At 42.4% G+C, this 17,594-nt stretch overlaps 1 protein-coding gene across 1 annotated transcript in view; it reads right to left on the bottom strand.

Moving 5' to 3' along the window:
• Positions 1-17,594, bottom strand: part of PTPRQ (protein tyrosine phosphatase receptor type Q) — a 1,452,710-nt gene that overhangs the window by 1,227,820 nt on the left and 207,296 nt on the right. The window contains exon 12 of the mRNA XM_086919596.1: positions 5,212-5,342. Coding sequence (XP_086775722.1) covers positions 5,212-5,342 — 131 coding nt within the window. The remainder of the gene's footprint in view (positions 1-5,211; positions 5,343-17,594) is intronic.

Genomic DNA, 17,594 nt, shown 5'->3' with positions numbered 1-17,594 from the left:
TAGCTTGTGGTAACTTTACTGCTAATGATAAATGCAGTACCACTGACTGCCCCATTAGAGTAAGTAAGACAATCTAGACTTATAATATGTACTTTTAAAAATGGCATCAAGTCGGAGCTGATGTCAAAATGTGTCAATGCCATCACCAGTTGACACTATCTAAAATGTAGGCAAGCTATGGTCACTGTACACTGATTCAATTCACAGGTTTCTGTCTAGATAGTGGTATTTACATCACAGTGTATAAATGTACTACTTTTTTTTAAAAAAATGCTGTTTAGCTGCAGAAAATCAAAAAGTAATGTACTAGTATTATTTATACAGTAATACAGAATACCAGTGCTGTAAGCATTATTCGCTAGAAAGGTGTATCGAGTATGTTGATATTAAATATCAAATACACAATAAGTGTGAGCAAGTTAAACATAGAATTCAGGACTAGGGTAAAAAAACAAGTGACTCTTAAGGGTTTGACAATCTTGTGTAAGGTCTCTTAGGCAACATGAGTTGCTAAATACGGAGAGTTTAGGATTAAGAACATGATTATCAGCCTAGCTTCTGATTCCGCACATCAACAAGATATATGTCTAATGATTAGGCTTTGCTCCTCTGATTAAATTATAATCCAAGACTTGATGAATTAGCATATCATACTACATTATCTATGGAGCTATTATATATCGAGGTCTATTTGGACTCAAACAGAACTTGAACCATCATATTTTATGGGCCTATATTTAGTGCATGGTTTCAATAACATTAAGCAATTGTTAAATATCAAATATTTTGTTAGACATGTCAGCCTTAAGGTAAGTGTAGGAAATGGGGTTACTGGTTGAGGGGGAGTGAACTCTACTCAACCAGCAAAAACAACCTTTGTCAGGGTGAGGCACAAGCAAATCCCGAATAAGCCTGTGCTCAACCCTCTGGTAGCTTGGCACAGAGTAGTCAGGCTTAACTTAGAGGCAATGTGTAAAGAATTTATGTAACACCTCAAATAGTAATAAAGTAAAAACATAATACAAGAAAAATCCCATACCAATTTAGAAAAATAGAACCAATTTCAATAAATAAATCAAGACCAAAACAACACAAATCCAAGCAGTAGAACTGGAGATATGGAGTTCTAAAGATTTCAGAGAGAATCGCAGCAAAAATCACTAAGTGCCATCTGCTTTTCTATGGTCGTGCGAGACTAGGGCAAAGTCACAAAATCAGACTGACCACGATGGAGTATATAGACCACTAGAGGCACCCAGTTAGGCCCACTGAACAAGAGTACCTTAAGTCCTGGTTGTGGAGGATTGTGAGGTCCCACATTTAGGATGCATTGTGCAGCCGAGACAATGAGTCGGTTCCGAGGAGCTACAGAGCTGCGTTGCGAGGTCCTGTGTAGTCGTCGAGGATCCCATCAAAGAGGACTTGCGATGCAAAGTCTGGCATTGAGGATGAGTCAGCAATCGGAGCGATATGTTGGTTCCAAACAGCTGCAAGAATGTGATTCAAGAACCTGCATGCTCATTGTGACGAGAGATTTGCAATGGAAGGGCCTGCTTCAGGGAAGCTTCACACAGTGGTGCGAGGTTGATGCGGAGTCCTGGCACTGGGAGAACTCTCGCACCAGATGAAATGTGTCAGTTCTGCTCAGGTTTGCTTCAACACAGCAGAGGTGATGCATTTGCTCTGATGGATCCACAGATGGGGTGTCGGAGCACCTTCAGGCCCACTACCAAGGGTCCAGGACTGGTGTTGCACCACTTTGCAGGGTAGGACTCACAGGTGGTAGAGTCCAGGTGCTGGGTTCAAGGTGTCGGAGATTTCTATTTGTGAGGCACTAGTCAAGAGGCCAGCCAACTAGTCCTTGAAGTCACTCTAGGGTACTGGGTTCAACAAATGCAGGTCCAGCCCATCTCACACAGGCAAGAGGGCAGCAGTTCCTCAGGGCAGTAGTACAGCAGAGTGACAGTCCTTTCAGCAGCACAGCAGCCCTTCTCATGGCAGAGTATCCACAGGTCCAGAAGTGTAATGAAGAGTTAGTGTCTGACATCTCAAATTTATACCTGGTGCCTCCTTTGAAGTGGGAGAAGCTTCAAAGGGGTTCCCTTGAAGTGCACAGGTGTCCTGCACTCCAGCTCCACCTTCACATTAACTACAGGGAGTATGCAGCCCTTTGAGTGGAGGCAGGACATAGCCTATTCAAGTGTAAGTAGGGTTGTGCGCAGCTCTGCCCTCCCAACCTGCCTGTGGTGGTCCATCCTGGCACACCTAAGATCTCCATCGTATGCGGCTGTCTAGGAGAAATACACAAAGCCCAACTGTCAGCTACACCTAATCATGTGACAAAGAGACAGCTTGCAGACCCAAAATGGTTAAGGCAGGAAAATGGCAACTTTGTAAAGGTGGCATTTTAAAAATTGTAATTTAAAATCCAACTTTACTATGAGAAGATTTTTCATTAAAATTCCAAAGACAACAAACATGAAATCATTACCTGTTCCCATTTGGAGGTTACAGCTTAACAAATGTAATAAAGTAACTCAAATGTTATCCATGGCAGAGATGGGCCTTGCAGTAATGAAAATTAATGTAAGAGTTTTTCACTACCAGGACATGTCAATCTTAAAAGTATATGTTCTACTTTATAAATACAATGCACCCTGCCCTCTGGGCTGTCCAGAGACTACCATAGGGTTACATATGTGTATTCAAAATGAAGGGTTGACCTGAAAAAATGTTTACTTTGCCAGATTGACATGGGAGTTTAAAACTGCACACACAGTTGCATCCTCGACGCAGGACCTCGCACGCTCCTCATTCAGGATTTAGGGTACTCTTGTCCAGCGGACTTAACTGGGTCCCTGTAGCCAGCCGGCATCCTCTCCCTAATTGAATAAAAATGAAGGAAAGGTATTTGGGGCCCAAAAATTAATTTTATTCCAAAAGAGATGCTTTTGTTTGAAGAACGCGAGATCATTTGTCAAAAAGAAAGGAAAGGCCAATGTCTACTGCGAAAATCTGAGTATTTTCGAAACAGATGAAGTTTTAGGCGGAAATGTGTTCATCGACCAAACATGAACAGCTGCATTTGAGATTTAAAAAAATAGTTCATGTGCCTTGCCTCTTATGCAGGTGGCTGGAAACAGAATTAAAAGAAATATATATCACAGTTTCAAAGCTGTTAATGGAAAGCAAATTGACCATGTTTTGAGAACATTTCAAGCAAACATTTGGGGAGCTAAATTTATTTAAAAAAATATATAAAACAGTAATATGAGAGTAAATTTAATGTGTAACCTCGATTGTTTGGGTAAAATGTGTTATTTTATTAACAATTACCAGCTACTATTTGAGGACATAATATGCTTTCCAGAAAACGGCAAACTGATGTCCTATTCGGTTTCATTTGTAAAGATTGTTTGCTAGATTGCGAATATGGAAACATTTCTGTAAAACCTATGGCCTAAAGGATCTTTGGAGAGGGTACTGTAAAATACACTTTTTGGCTTCAATGAAACACTTTCTTAGGGAGATGGCACATGTAACCCTCCATTGGCGGGGCGCAGGGGAAATCGGCTTTCTCGCTTACTCTAAGCACTTTGAAGGAGGTTTTTAGATCATACCAGCATGAATGTTCACCAGAGGTCAGTGAAGCACATGACAGGGATCCAGTCAGGTCTCAGATCCGGCAGCAATTTTTGTGTGGATCCAGGAACAGAATATGCAAATTTGCTGAATTGGCCCTGGAGTCATTTACAAACATCAAGACACATTCAATAGTGCCTGCACGTTATCTAGTTCCATTCAGAGGAGCAACCAGAGGAGCACCCAGAAGGGTTGGGGAGAAGGTGTTATTTTTTTCACTTCCATATGGGCCCAAAGCAAAGACCTCACTTAAAGGCCATCAACCCTCCTTTTGCTGGAGTCTCATTATGGCTTGAAACTATCTGAATCCTAACACCAGGATGCCAATCCAATAGAGGGTAACAAAGGTACACAGCATGTTAGTACTTGTCAAGTCCTTAAGAGAACCTTTGATTTGGAAGCAGGTTTTTGACTTTATTCAACCCTGTATAAATGAGATATGCATGCACCGTAAGATTGTCAGATGTATCTTTCTGTATGAGTAATTACACTAATAACAATTTAAACAGTACTTGATCATTTGTTTAATTTTTTTATAGTACTACTCATCCCACTGTGTGGTGTTTCACACACACACGTTATGTAGAGACAATGCATCATACAGGTATGTAAATAACTGCACAGGAAATGTTCCATGAGGCAACGAGGGTAATGAGCTGTAGGAGACGAGTCAAATATCATCCATAATTGATGGTATTATATGATAAGTATACTTGGTCTGAAGAAAAACAAAGTCAGGATTTGAAACATAAGGTAGTGGTTGGGATTATTTGTACTAATAAGACTTTATGAATACCCTAAGGAACTCCTTTAAGCAACCTTAGAATAAAACAAGATTGAGAATTAACAATAAGGTGCTAAAGCTATGCCTTACAGTTTGCAAAACTGTGACAAAACACAGATCTGTCCAGCAAGTGCATTAACCGCCCATGTTAGCTTCCGTTATTATTATCCTCTGCAAATTAGTGAGCACACAAAGATGTCTGGAGCAGGTACCTTAACCTTGTAAGACATTTTCAAATGCAGCTTGCTTGTGGCCAATTAAGTAAACCAGAACAGATTAACTCACACATGTGTTCTTTGATGTTAATTGCTTCAAAGTACATTAAAAAAGTAAATGCATAAATTCACTGTCAGACTCCCCCTTCATGACTCCGCCCCTCGTGACCACCACCCACTCACTTTGTGATGTCACATCTTGACCCCTAATTAATAGGATCCCGGAATAAATTATTTCTAATTTCAGCGCTGTTAGCGGATTTTGCTGGGAATGCCAACGGTGACAATGTGATACAGAGACCACAGGTAGAACCTGTCTGGTCGTTCTCTACCCTCACTTTCGCGTGTTTATGTACAGTCCATGGGTAACTTGAAGTGAAATGTTCAAATGTAGTTTCATAGGGCACAAGCAAGCAGTGAATGGCTATTATCTAGTGGTATTAATGAGAAAAAAACTGAAGTAAGCTATGAAGGTGCTGAAATGTCTTAATAACCACAAAGTGTACTCTGACTGTCATTGCTGGTAATTTACTGAACAAAATAAATGGCATAAAACATATAATAGCTTACCAGAAAAGTTGCCGCACAATTTATGCAAGTGATTTCATATTGCTGGAAATTTCCATTAGCTCTGTTCCAGGTAATCTCTACAGAAGTTTCTGTGACCGCGCCCTCGCGCACATTTACTGGACTTGACAGACCTGCAAAGATGTGATTAAACAGCAAATGTTACGTAGTTGGGTTAATGCGCCATCAAGAACGCATCGTACAGGTTTCTGTCGTGTGTGACGCCTCTGCCCCCTAGTGGTTTCTTAATAAGAGTGTTGTTTGTTACCTATTTGTTAGAGCCATGAATTTAGACTCACATTATCTAAATCAGTGGCTCTTAACCTTCTGGCTTCCTTTGACCCTACTTAATCAAAACCGGGACTCGAGGACATTCTTGTGTAAATGGGCAGTGGAAACAGGGAGGGGGGAGGCAAAAAAAGCATTTTGAGGATTTGAACCACATAACAATATACAGAAAAATACATACACAAGCGTTCATCAAACAATACAAACACATGATTCATATTTTATTTAATTCAGAAACATTTTTATTGTAAATTTTAATTTCAATGGGAAGGTCGGAGCTTTTCTAAAGGCCACTCACTGTCCACACTATGAGGCTGATTAGGATGGCGGGGAGACAGCCACCGGCAGGCTGTTGGTGGCGGGTTCCGCCTGCCAGATTTTGATGGCAAGTTGTAATATCCTGGTTACAATGTTTTACATGCTTTCCACTCCTCCATCTGTAGAACACTCTAGTGTTGATGTCACTTAGAATGTTGGTGTATGAAGCAGACAGTTGGAGAAGGGCTGAGAGCCTTGCTGGCTGCTCCTGGTGGGGCTAATTACATCTGTACTTCAATGCTGTAACCAACTTGAATAAATCCTCCTGAAATATCACAACCAGCGTGGACTTGGTTACTACATTATTAACTGCATCGCTGCTGCGGTGATTTTTGCGCTGTGCGGCTGTTTTCCCTTTTCTGCGTTACATGACGAGCTCAGCTCGTCATCAGCACACGCCACCCGTGGCTGATGACGAGCTGAGCTCGTCATCAGCGTCGAAGGGGTTAATGGCAACGATTTTAACCTAAGAACCTGCATCTGCTACCTCTGAGGACCGCAGTGGACATCCTGAGTTCCTACTCTCAACCTCTAGCTAGTTTTGAAATTTCAACTGCTCCAACTCTTCATCTGGCCAGGGCCGGCTCTAGGCATGTGCAAGCTGTGCACCTGCACAGGGCCACCAAACCTCAGGGGCCACCACGCCAATACATATCCTTAATGTATTAATCCTCTGAGGATGGATACATATTTGCATGGTGGCCCCTGGCAGGGATTTGGCGGCCTCCGGCTCTGTTCCACTTCTAAACACCCTGACCCCCTCCCCTCTTTACTGGCCTGCGTGCTCCGCCCCGCCCGGACCCCCCTTCCGGGGCCCCCTACCTATGCTCCTTGCCCAGGGCCACCATGAGTCTAGAGCCGGCCCTGATCTGGCACATCAGCCCCAACAGTGACCTTCCACCGGTCGCCCTCAACGCTACAGTGCCTGTTCCAGTTTCTTCAGTAAGAGTAAGCCTGCCAGTATGCGTCTTGTGTGATCAGTCAGCTACATGCCTACACACTTTGCCTACTGTTTCTACAGTGTGTTTAAAAGACTTTCTTTGCAACTCAGGCAGCACCTCAAGCGTCACTTGATACAGTTTGTGTGCCTCCAGAGCGTCCCTGCATGCAAGGAACATGGATTTTGAAGTCTCTCTCTATGTTAAAGAGCCATTTCCTTTTACTGTTCAAGTCTCTACATTGTTAAAGTTTCTGCTTGCTGTTCCCACAGTTGGTGCGGAGTTCCCTTTTCACTCCAGAGTTTGTAACTCATTGGACATTGTGAGTTTCATTTGATTGTGTGTGCAAGGAATTACATTACTACACTATCTGCGCAAATGCTCTTTGCATGAGGCATTTGGCATGACTCTCATAGACAGCTGTACTGCGCTCAATCTGTCTACTGCAAGCCATGGGTGTCACTTTGGAGGTGTACATTTTACAGCTATGGATAAGCTAAACTGTTTAAAATGTACATGGAGAAGAGTGGAGAAAATTTACTTCAGTGACATTCCGTTTTGGCTAGCCTTATCTGTTTTAGTTATCATTCTCTGTTGTACATTTATTACTTTTGGGCCTTATTCATTTCAATTGGTTTTACGGGCCTAGTTATTTTTCAGTTGAACTGCCACACCACCTGTTTGAAAATTTACACGTAATCTCCCCTACCTTCTAGATGAGGATCGCGCACTGTTCATCCAGTGACGTCCTGTCATTCTGAAGTGTTCAGTTCTGACGTCTGCGGCAGTCTTAGATTCCCTTATGGGTGTGGTCCCGCACAACGTACCTTGAGCCTTCCGGCACAAACATCGAAGAACGCGCCGCCATTTTGGTACTGTTTTTTTGCAATTATTTTAACCTGTGTTGCCAACCATGCCACTTTTTGCTCGTTCTAATAAAGTTTCAACAAAGGCGGTTGGAATCCTGTCAGTGCAGAGCATGTTGAGGAATTGACTACGTGGGACTACGTTGTTAGATGGAGTTCTCACGCCAACCAATGACTCAGTGTGCTCGAAACCAACACGCCTTTAACAGACTGTACTTCATTGTGAGGTTTGTTGGAGTGACGATGTTTCAAGGTGCTCAATACTGGGCTGAGATTTTGTTCCATTCAGCTATGATTTTTATGTATTCACTTCCCACTGTTGTGCTGCCATCTAGTGTCAGTTGGTGAATCGGTATTTACTTATTTCGTGTTTTATCATTTACTGAGCCAGTTTTGTTCCACAATTGTTTTTTTTTCCCTAATTTGGACGCCTGTCTCATTGAATCATGGTGACAGGCACACCTTCGGCAGTTATGCTTGCTCAAATGACTGTACACATAGTGTTTTTGTCTGCCTTATATTTTGCTGCTATCTAGTGAAATTTCGGCATTTCGGCATTTGCCTGTCACATTTCACGGTGACAGGCACACCAGTGACTATATTTTTAATTTCTTGTATGGTTCAGTGGGTTGACATTCAAATCTTTATTTGTACTCGTTTATTGTGTATCATTTTCAAGCATATTGTCACATCTTTGTTGGCAGCAGTGCTATTTGTGTTCCTGTTCTCTTGCATTTTGTCTATGCTTTTCACATGAGAGATAAGTCATTGGGTTCCTACCCATTTATTTTTGGGCTCTTGATTAGTCTACACTCATGTTGTTTTAGAGCACATCATTTTTTTACTCTACATAGGGTAATTTCACACAGTGTACAATTTATGTTACCCTATATTGGGTGTCTAAGGTTCTTATGGGTACATGTTCCATGTTACTGTAGTGGGTTTCAGTCCCATCGACCTCGTTGTTATGGGTACAAGTCCCATGTTTTTGTAATGGGTGTCAGTCCCATCTACCTCGTTGTATGGGTACAAGTGCCATGTTTCTGTAGTGGGTGTCAGTCACATCTACAGCGTTCTTATGGGTATAAGTCCCATGTTTTTGTAGTGGGTGTCAGTCCCATGCACAACATGGTACCTCTGGTCAAGGTACGTCCTTACATGGACATGACTTTACACATGTCATTATATATATATATTTTCACCTTCACTACAGTGCACGTCGTTACCTTACTTAAGGTGTTTAGTGTAGGTTGTTTGTCTTACTTCTACAGTGCACAACAGTTTGATGTTATCGTGTTTTTACTTCTGAAAATTCATATTTTTACCCTCTTGGGTGCATAGTTTGGGTTTTTACCTTTTAACTACGCTGCAGTGGACCATTTAAGACTGGGTGTTTCTCTATTCTGTTTTAATTATCTTTCATTACACTGTAGCCTAGTACTTTTCCATTTTAATTTAAACTCTAATGTTTATAATTGTATAGAGAAGGAGTTTTATATTGTATTTCTCTTCTTCTCTGTCATCTATCTTTTCTCCTGATGTGGATTGCTCACTCGCAAGCTTTCCTGGGCAGTTGGTGTGCAGAGAGTAATCATTGATGGTTTCTTTCTTATTTCTTTTTCTTCGCTTTATTTCTTTCTTATATTTATCTGAAAGGAGGATATGTCTATCTGTTTCTTTTTAAATCTTTTGTTGTTTTCTTTGTCTCTACTTTTGCTTTGTTTTTCTCTCGTTCTCTTCTCTCTTTTTCTGTTTACTAGTTAATACACCTGAATATATGTTCTTCTCTTTTGTTTTCCTTTGGAAGAAAAGAGGATATGTAATATCCTGGTTACAATGTTTTACATGCTTTCCACTCCTCCATCTGTAAAACACTCTAGTGTTGATGTCACTTATGTTGGTGTATGAAGCAGACAGTTGGAGAAGGGCTGAGAGCCTTGCTGGCTGCTCCTGGTGGGGCTAATTACATCTGTACTTCAATGCTGAAACCAACTTGAATAAATACTCCTGAAATATCACAATCAGCGTGGACCTGGTTACTACACAAGTGGTGTGCAGGCGGGCGGGAAGCTTGTGGAGCCCTTGCCAGTATTCAAACTTGTGACTCGCAAAATACCATGGAAGTAAGCAACCACCCACCGTTAGCCACATGAGACCCCCAATTGCATCTTATCAACACTAACAGTAGAAATGTCAGGTATACACAAGGGAGGGCTTGGTGGTAATGTGTACTTAATATATACCAGGGTAAGCACTCTTCCATCTTGGAGCATGGACTGCAGAGACTAAAGGGAGAACACATCACTAATAATGCCTGGATGGATGCGGCCACCAACTGGACTCTTCTTAGGAAAAGTTCCCTGTTACTATTAAGATAAATTTAGTGCACTGGATCAAAGCTATTTAGTGTTGCTCAGGGTCAACAAAGTCAAACCATTTCACATAGAAAGTGACTTCAAAATTGCTGTTCAAGCCCTCATACACTCTCATTTGGATAGTGGTATTGCCCTACTCTATGACCTCCCACACTCAACACTGGCACCCTTAAGGGCATCCTACATGATGCAGACTGTCTCCCTCAGGGCCTAAAAAAATCTGAATGCATCACTCCCATCCTGATTGCTGTCACCTTCATAACCAGCTGCATCATTTACAAAGCTATCACGACCAGCACCTCTGCTTATCTTACAGACAAGCTCACCATCTCTTGGGGATCTCAGCACCACCACAGTCAAAATGCCATCAGATGGCAGACTAAGAAGTGTAAAAAAATAAAAAAACAAGACAGGAGGAATTTTCTATCTATGCATTCAGGATCTGGAACAGCATCCCTCTATTCAGCAGAACCAACCAAAAAGTCCCCAATGTAGGACATTAGAGATTTGTCTCTTTAAAGAACACTACATTATAATGCATTAACCATCCACAACCCAGCCTTCTCTCCTCTCAATCATTAACTTTATGCTTGCCAATGGAGGAGGAAGGCAACAAGTTTGAGGGAAGACCACCCTAAGGCTGACAGGTCTAACAATACTCAACCTATCAACAATACCACTCTGAGCTGCAGGAAAAAAAAATAAGCCACTTGTCATCAGGGTCCTAATAAAAAGAACCCTCACAATCAAAGTTCAATAGCAGAATCATTTTTCCCATCAAGTAAGGACAAAAGTGAAATACAAGAAATGATAGGAATTTCAAAGTGTTTTTCTGCTCATCAGATTTGTTTCTGCCTTAAATTCTGCCTGTCTGTCACTAGCCATCCAGGAAAACGGTTGACATGAGCCAGACAGTACTAAGGCCTTATTACTACCCATTGTAGTCGTGGTGGGGGTCCTCCAGTCATTTTCCGACTATGGCGGTTGGACCGCCACAGAATCGCTGCTGCCACCAGAGATCCGCGATTCCTGGCAGTCTTGCAACAGTGTGAGGTTGGTAAATATGCTGGTGGTACCGCTGAGGCACCGCCAAGCATATTACTAGTTTCCTTACGCCACAGTTTTCATGGCTGTGAGCACGCCATGAAAAGTTTGGTGGTGAGGAAACAAACGGGCCCCAACAGTAAAACAGACAAACTTAAATGCAAAAATTAATATCCTTACATTTTCCTAAACATTTGAAGCTTCAATGAAGCGAATCTCAAATCCATAGAATGAAAAATCATAAATTGAGCTTCTCACACTCGACATTCAAACATTACAAAATAAGTAAATATAACTTAGCATAGAGCAAACCCAAACCCCAAAGGCTATCACATTTGCTTGAAACCTAGACAAACTGTTTTTTGAACATGTAAAACTAATAAATGTTATTTTCCAAACAGGCAAAAATCAAGCACCTGCCTCATACATTTCCCAAAAAAATGAAAATTCACAAACATTTCTAGAAAATAAATTAACATGAAGTCTGCAAGCATAAAACATAAAATGTTGTAATACATGTGTAACTGTAAATGTTACTATAAATTATATTTCTAACAAACAGTTAATATATAACTCAAAAATTCACAGATATAATGGCTAAACGAGTCACTTACATCATATCTCATAAAGGAAAACTGGTACTTTTCCCGCATGGGATTCTACCCACAGTACAGAAAGTTCAATCAGAGAAGCTACAAAGTACTAGTCAAATGCTTGTTATGGGAGAGATACAACTGGGAACAATGTAGTAGTGTGAATTAGAGGACAGACCCCTCATCAAAAGTGAATGAAATAGAAGTTCAAAATGTTTTACAAGACCTTAGAGAAGCAAGCACTACTTCTCAAGACCCTACAAGAACGTTTTTTACCAGATGCCACACAAAAGATTCCTAACTAACTGGGTGAGGGTTGGGAGAGAGTGGGTGACAGGAGGGTGAGTAAGTGTAGTTCTACTGTGGCTTCTCAACTTGCTTGTTTGGAATGATAATTCTATGTTATTTAAAATGTAATAACATATTTTCATAAACATTTCCTTATCATTTTACTAGGTAACTCCTAGGTACCCCAAACCTAAAAAGACTGATAGCACGAACCAGACAATTTTGTAAAGCAGATGTTCTCCCTCTCTCTTACACACACACACACACACACAAACACACACACATATATATCGGATAATTCAACTATCCAAATTTAACGCACCACATAGATGATGGATTGAGTCACCCTACTACAAAACACACAAGCACTAATTAAGTCCCATAATGCCCATTCTGAAGATACCTGGGTTGGCAAACTGCACCATTCTGGCCACTAAGGCCATGCCAAGTAACAAATACCATGGTGCATTATATATAAGGGTCCCAGTTTTCAATTTTTACTGATTGTTCGAGATAATTACAGACAGAAACCAAAGTGTTTTGTGTCTGTATTTATTTTTAAAAGCAGAAAAATGCATAAAAGTGTGCTTTCTGTGGGTGACTCTCCATGCTGTTTTTCGTGATTTCTAGGACAACAGCTGGGCAGATAGGCAGCATGGGAAGTTAAAAAAAGGTTGAGATTTCCCTAAATGAAGCTGTATGGTAACATATTTTTGAATTATAATGCTCATATTTACCTGAAGGTGTAGTGTTTTGCTCTATTTGGCTGCTTAATTTGCTAAAATGTGACAGGCAGCAAAGTATGGGTGCATGTTTATCAGTTAAATGTGGAAATATACCATTTTATTCCTCCAAATATTCGCAAAAGATAGAATATTTATGGACAAATCCCGATAAGATGGCAAAAAATAAATATTGAGAAATACAGATGGAAATGTTGAAAAAATAAATACCATAAAACTGGGAGCCCAAATTATTTATGTTGAAACTGTACCAAATGATGGACGGAATGTTGAAGGATTCAAACACTCTCCCCCAGTCAAGAGATCTGGATCAAATCCATCGTTCATTTGCCCACTACGCCACCCTAGTTTGGACCCAGCCATATGCAAATCAGTCTTGACCCTGTGCCTCATGGAAACCGTCCAGACTGAACTGCCGAGCCAGATCCTCCCTGGACCGGAAACTCGCATCCTGGGACCTGTTTCGGGGTATGTCACCCTTCATCAGCCAGGCTAGCTTGAATCCAGTGGCACAGTGAGCAAGTGACCCACGTCTGGGCATACCGTTCCCTCTTAGGGCGAAAAGTGTAACTGCAACAAATGATGGACAGAATACTGAATTATTCAAACATTCTCCTCCATTTAAGAGATCTGGGTTAAGTCCATTGTTCTTTTGCCCACTACAGCACCCTAGTTTGGGCCCAGCCATATGCAAATAAGTCTTGACCTGTGCCTCATGGGAACAGTCCAGACCGGACTGCCAAGCCAGGTCCTCCCTAGACCGGAAACAAGCATCCTAGGACCAGTTTCGAGGTATGTCACCCTTCATCAGTTAGGCTAGCTTGATCCAGTGGTACAGTGAGTAAGGGACCAACGTCTGGGCATACCCGTCCCACTTAGGGCAAAAAGTGTAACTGCAACAAGTGATGGACGGAATGCTGAATGATTCAAGCATTCTCCCCCAGTCAAGAGATCTGGGTTAGATCCATCATTCTTTTGCCCACTACACCACCCCAGTTTGGACCCAGCCATATGCAAATAAGTCTTGACCCTGTGCCTCATGGAAACAGTCCAGACAGAACTGCCAAGCCAGGTCCTCCCTGGACCGGAAACAAGCATTCTGGGACCGGTTTGGTGTATGTCACCCTTCACCAGCCAGGCTAGATTGAATCCAGTGGCACAGTGAGCAAGGGACCCGTGTCTGAGCATAGCCATCCCACTTAGGGCAAAAAGTGTAACTGCAACAAATAATGGACAAAATGCTGAATGATTCAAAAATGTTCCCCAATTCAGGAGATTTGGGTCAAACCCATTGTTCTTTTGCCCACTACGCCACGCCAGTTTGGATCCAGCCATATGCAAATCAGTCTTGACCCAGTGCCTCATGGGAACAGCCCTGACTGAGCTGCCAAGCCAGGTCCTCCTTGGACCGGAAACAAAGATCCTGGGACCAGTTTCAGGGTATGTCACCCTTCATCAGCCAGGCTAGATAGAATCCAGTGGCACAGTGAGCAAGGGACCCACGTCTGGGCATACCGTTCTCACTTAGGGAGAAGAGTGTATCTGCAACAAATGATGGACAGAATACTGAATCATTCAAATATTCACCCCCAGTCAAGAGATCTGGGTAAAATCCACTGTTCTTTTGCTCACCATGCCACCCCAGTTTAGACCCAGCCATATGCAAATCAGTTTGACCCTGTGCCTCATGGAAACAGTCCAGACTGAACTGCCGAGCCAGGTCCTCCCTGGACCAGAAACAAGCATCCTGTGACCTGTTTCGGGGTATGTCACCCTTCATCAGCCAGGCTCGCTTGAATCTGAATGATTCAAACATTCTTTCCCAGTGAAGAGATTTGGATTAAATCCATTGTTCTTTTACCCACTATGCCACCCCAGTTGGATCCAGCCATATGCAAATCAGTCTTGACCATGTGCCTCATCGGAACAGCCCAGACTGAACTGCCAAGCCAGGTCCTCCTTAGACCAGAAACAAAGATCCTGGGACCAGTTTTGGGGTATGTCACCCTTCATTAGCCAGGCTATATTGAATCCAGTGACACAGTGAGCAAGGGACCCACTTCTGGGCATACCGTTCCCACTTAGGGCGAAAAGTGTTACTGCAACAAATGATGGAAAGAATACTGAATCATTCAAACATTCTCCTCCAGTCAAGAGGTCTGGGTTAAATTTATCTTTCTTTTGCCCACTACGGCACCCTTGTTTGGACCCAGCCATATGCAAATAAGTCTTGACCCTGTGCCTCATGGGAACAGTCCAGACAGAACTGTCAATCCAGGTCCTTCCTGGACGGGAAACAAGCATCCTGGGACCGGTTTGGGGTATGTCACCCTTCATCAGCCAAGCTAGCTTGAATCCTAATTATATATATGACAACACCATGGCTCTACAACCAAAACAAGCAATGCAGTGGAAGTGTGGCACAATGCCTATGAAGGCATTCTAGGCCAAAGCCACTGGACCCTCTATCAATTTGCAGAAATAAGAAAAAAGAGCAACGATACCAACAACTTAGAACATAACAATCTATTACCCAAATAAAATCTAAAATTTCCAAAGTAAAGAAATGTACGAAATGCTACAATGCAAAGCACACACATTCATCCTCGGGCTACTATACATAGAATGGATAATAAAACCATTAGTTTAAAAATCCTAATATTCAAACAAAAACTGAAATCCAACTTTAACTAACGTAAAAATACTTATACTTCAGTATAAATCCCCCCACCAATACATCCCCAAAAAGTAACTTAAAAATAGTCTCACCTGATCCATAAGTCAGCAGTACAGATCCACAACCACCAGGAACAAATTAAAATGATGTTAATGGGCTAAAACAGTAGGAATGGTAAAAATAATGCCCTTACATGAAATGAAAAGACTACTTTCCATCGGAATCAATGGCTATTTAAAAAACTGCAAACTTTTTCATAGTAAATGTGTTTATTAACAATTATTTAAATATATGATAAAAAATGTATTAAATTGACTCTAAATAGTCAAGTAAGCTATATTAAAAAGTACTATAAAAATGAAATATTTTAATATATAATACTTATCAACATATATTAAGTATACATGTATTTGCAAAATGTTTGAAAACATGTTAATGGCAAAAACAAAAGGTATTTGCCCCAAACATATTTTTTCAAGATATGTAAAATATATTACTATATATATATATATATATATATATATATATATATATATTCAAAGTCCACCAAGCACCCACGTGCAGCACGACGCACTCCCAGCCAGCTCGCTCCAAGTAAGGGAAGGAGACGGGTACAACCTGCGTCAGCAGAGCCTGACGCGTTTCGGGCAACCGCCCTTCATCTGAGGCTTCTCTGCTTCGAAAAAGACCGCCAACACTAGGATTGCAGATAGTGGTCCCATATTTATTGCATCATCACCTGCATGTTGCATTCCTTCATAGCAAAGTATTCTGGGATCTGCAGTCCTTGTACAATGAAACCCAAGTGGGCTGCTGGCGATCACTTTCAATAAATGTCACAAATCACGGGTGTCTCGCACAAGTTCTTCCCTGTTCAAATCTTGAGCTTGGCTGCTCCATTCCGCCGATACTCATACCAGCAGAGGAGCCGCTTAGTATGTGGTGGTGCGTGCCCCGGTCGGGTCGACCGTTTAACATTCAAAGTCCACAAAGCCCCCACGTGCAGCACGCACTCCCAGCCAGCTCGCTCCAAGTAAGGGAAGGAGACGGGTACAACCTGCGTCAGCAGAGCCTGACGCGTTTCGGGCAACCGCCCTTCATCTGAGGCTTCTCTGCTTCGAAAAAGACCGCCAACACTAGGATTGCAGATAGTGGTCCCATATTTATTGCATCATCACCTGCATGTTGCATTCCTTCATAGCAAAGTATTCTGGGATCTGCAGTCCTATCAGCCCACTTGGGTTTCATTGTACAAGGACTGCAGATCCCAGAATACTTTGCTATGAAGGAATGCAACATGCAGGTGATGATGCAATAAATATGGGACCACTATCTGCAATCCTAGTGTTGGCGGTCTTTTTCGAAGCAGACAAGCCTCAGATGAAGGGCGGTTGCCCGAAACGCGTCAGGCTCTGCTGACGCAGGTTGTACCCGTCTCCTTCCCTTACTTGGAGCGAGCTGGCTGGGAGTGCGTGCTGCACGTGGGTGCTTTGTGGACTTTGAATGTTAAACGGTCGACCCGACCGGGGCACGCACCACCACATACTAAGCGGCTCCTCTGCTGGTATGAGTATCGGCGGAATGGAGCAGCCAAGCTCAAGATTTGAACAGGGAAGAACTTGTGCGAGACACCCGTGATTTGTGACATTTATTGAAAGTGATCGCCAGCAGCCCACTTGGGTTTCATTGTACAAGGACTGCAGATCCCAGAATACTTTGCTATGAAGGAATGCAACATGCAGGTGATGATGCAATAAATATGGGACCACTACCTGCAATCCTAGTGTTGGCGGTCTTTTTCGAAGCAGAGAAGCCTCAGATGAAGGGCGGTTGCCCGAAACGCGTCAGGCTCTGCTGACGCAGGTTGTACCCGTCTCCTTCCCTTACTTGGAGCGAGCTGGCTGGGAGTGCGTGCTGCACGTGGGTGCTTTGTGGACTTTGAATGTTAAACGGTCGACCCAACCGGGGCACGCACCACCACATACTAAGCGGCTCCTCTGCTGGTATGAGTATCGGCGGAATGGAGCAGCCAGGCTCAAGATTTGAACAGGGAAGAACTTGTGCGAGACACCCGTGATTTGTGACATTTATTGAAAGTGATCGCCAGCAGCCCACTTGGGTTTCATTGTACAAGGACTGCAGATCCCAGAATACTTTGCTATGAAGGAATGCAACATGCAGGTGATGATGCAATAAATATGGGACCACTATCTGCAATCCTAGTGTTGGCGGTCTTTTTCGAAGCAGAGAAGCCTC

This window comes from Lissotriton vulgaris, chromosome 1_1 (genome assembly GCF_964263255.1).
Source record: "Lissotriton vulgaris chromosome 1_1, aLisVul1.2, whole genome shotgun sequence".
NCBI classification, from domain to species: Eukaryota; Metazoa; Chordata; class Amphibia; order Caudata; family Salamandridae; genus Lissotriton; species Lissotriton vulgaris.
Note: the sequence above shows the minus strand (reverse complement) of the source record. Positions and strands in the feature narration are given on the sequence as shown.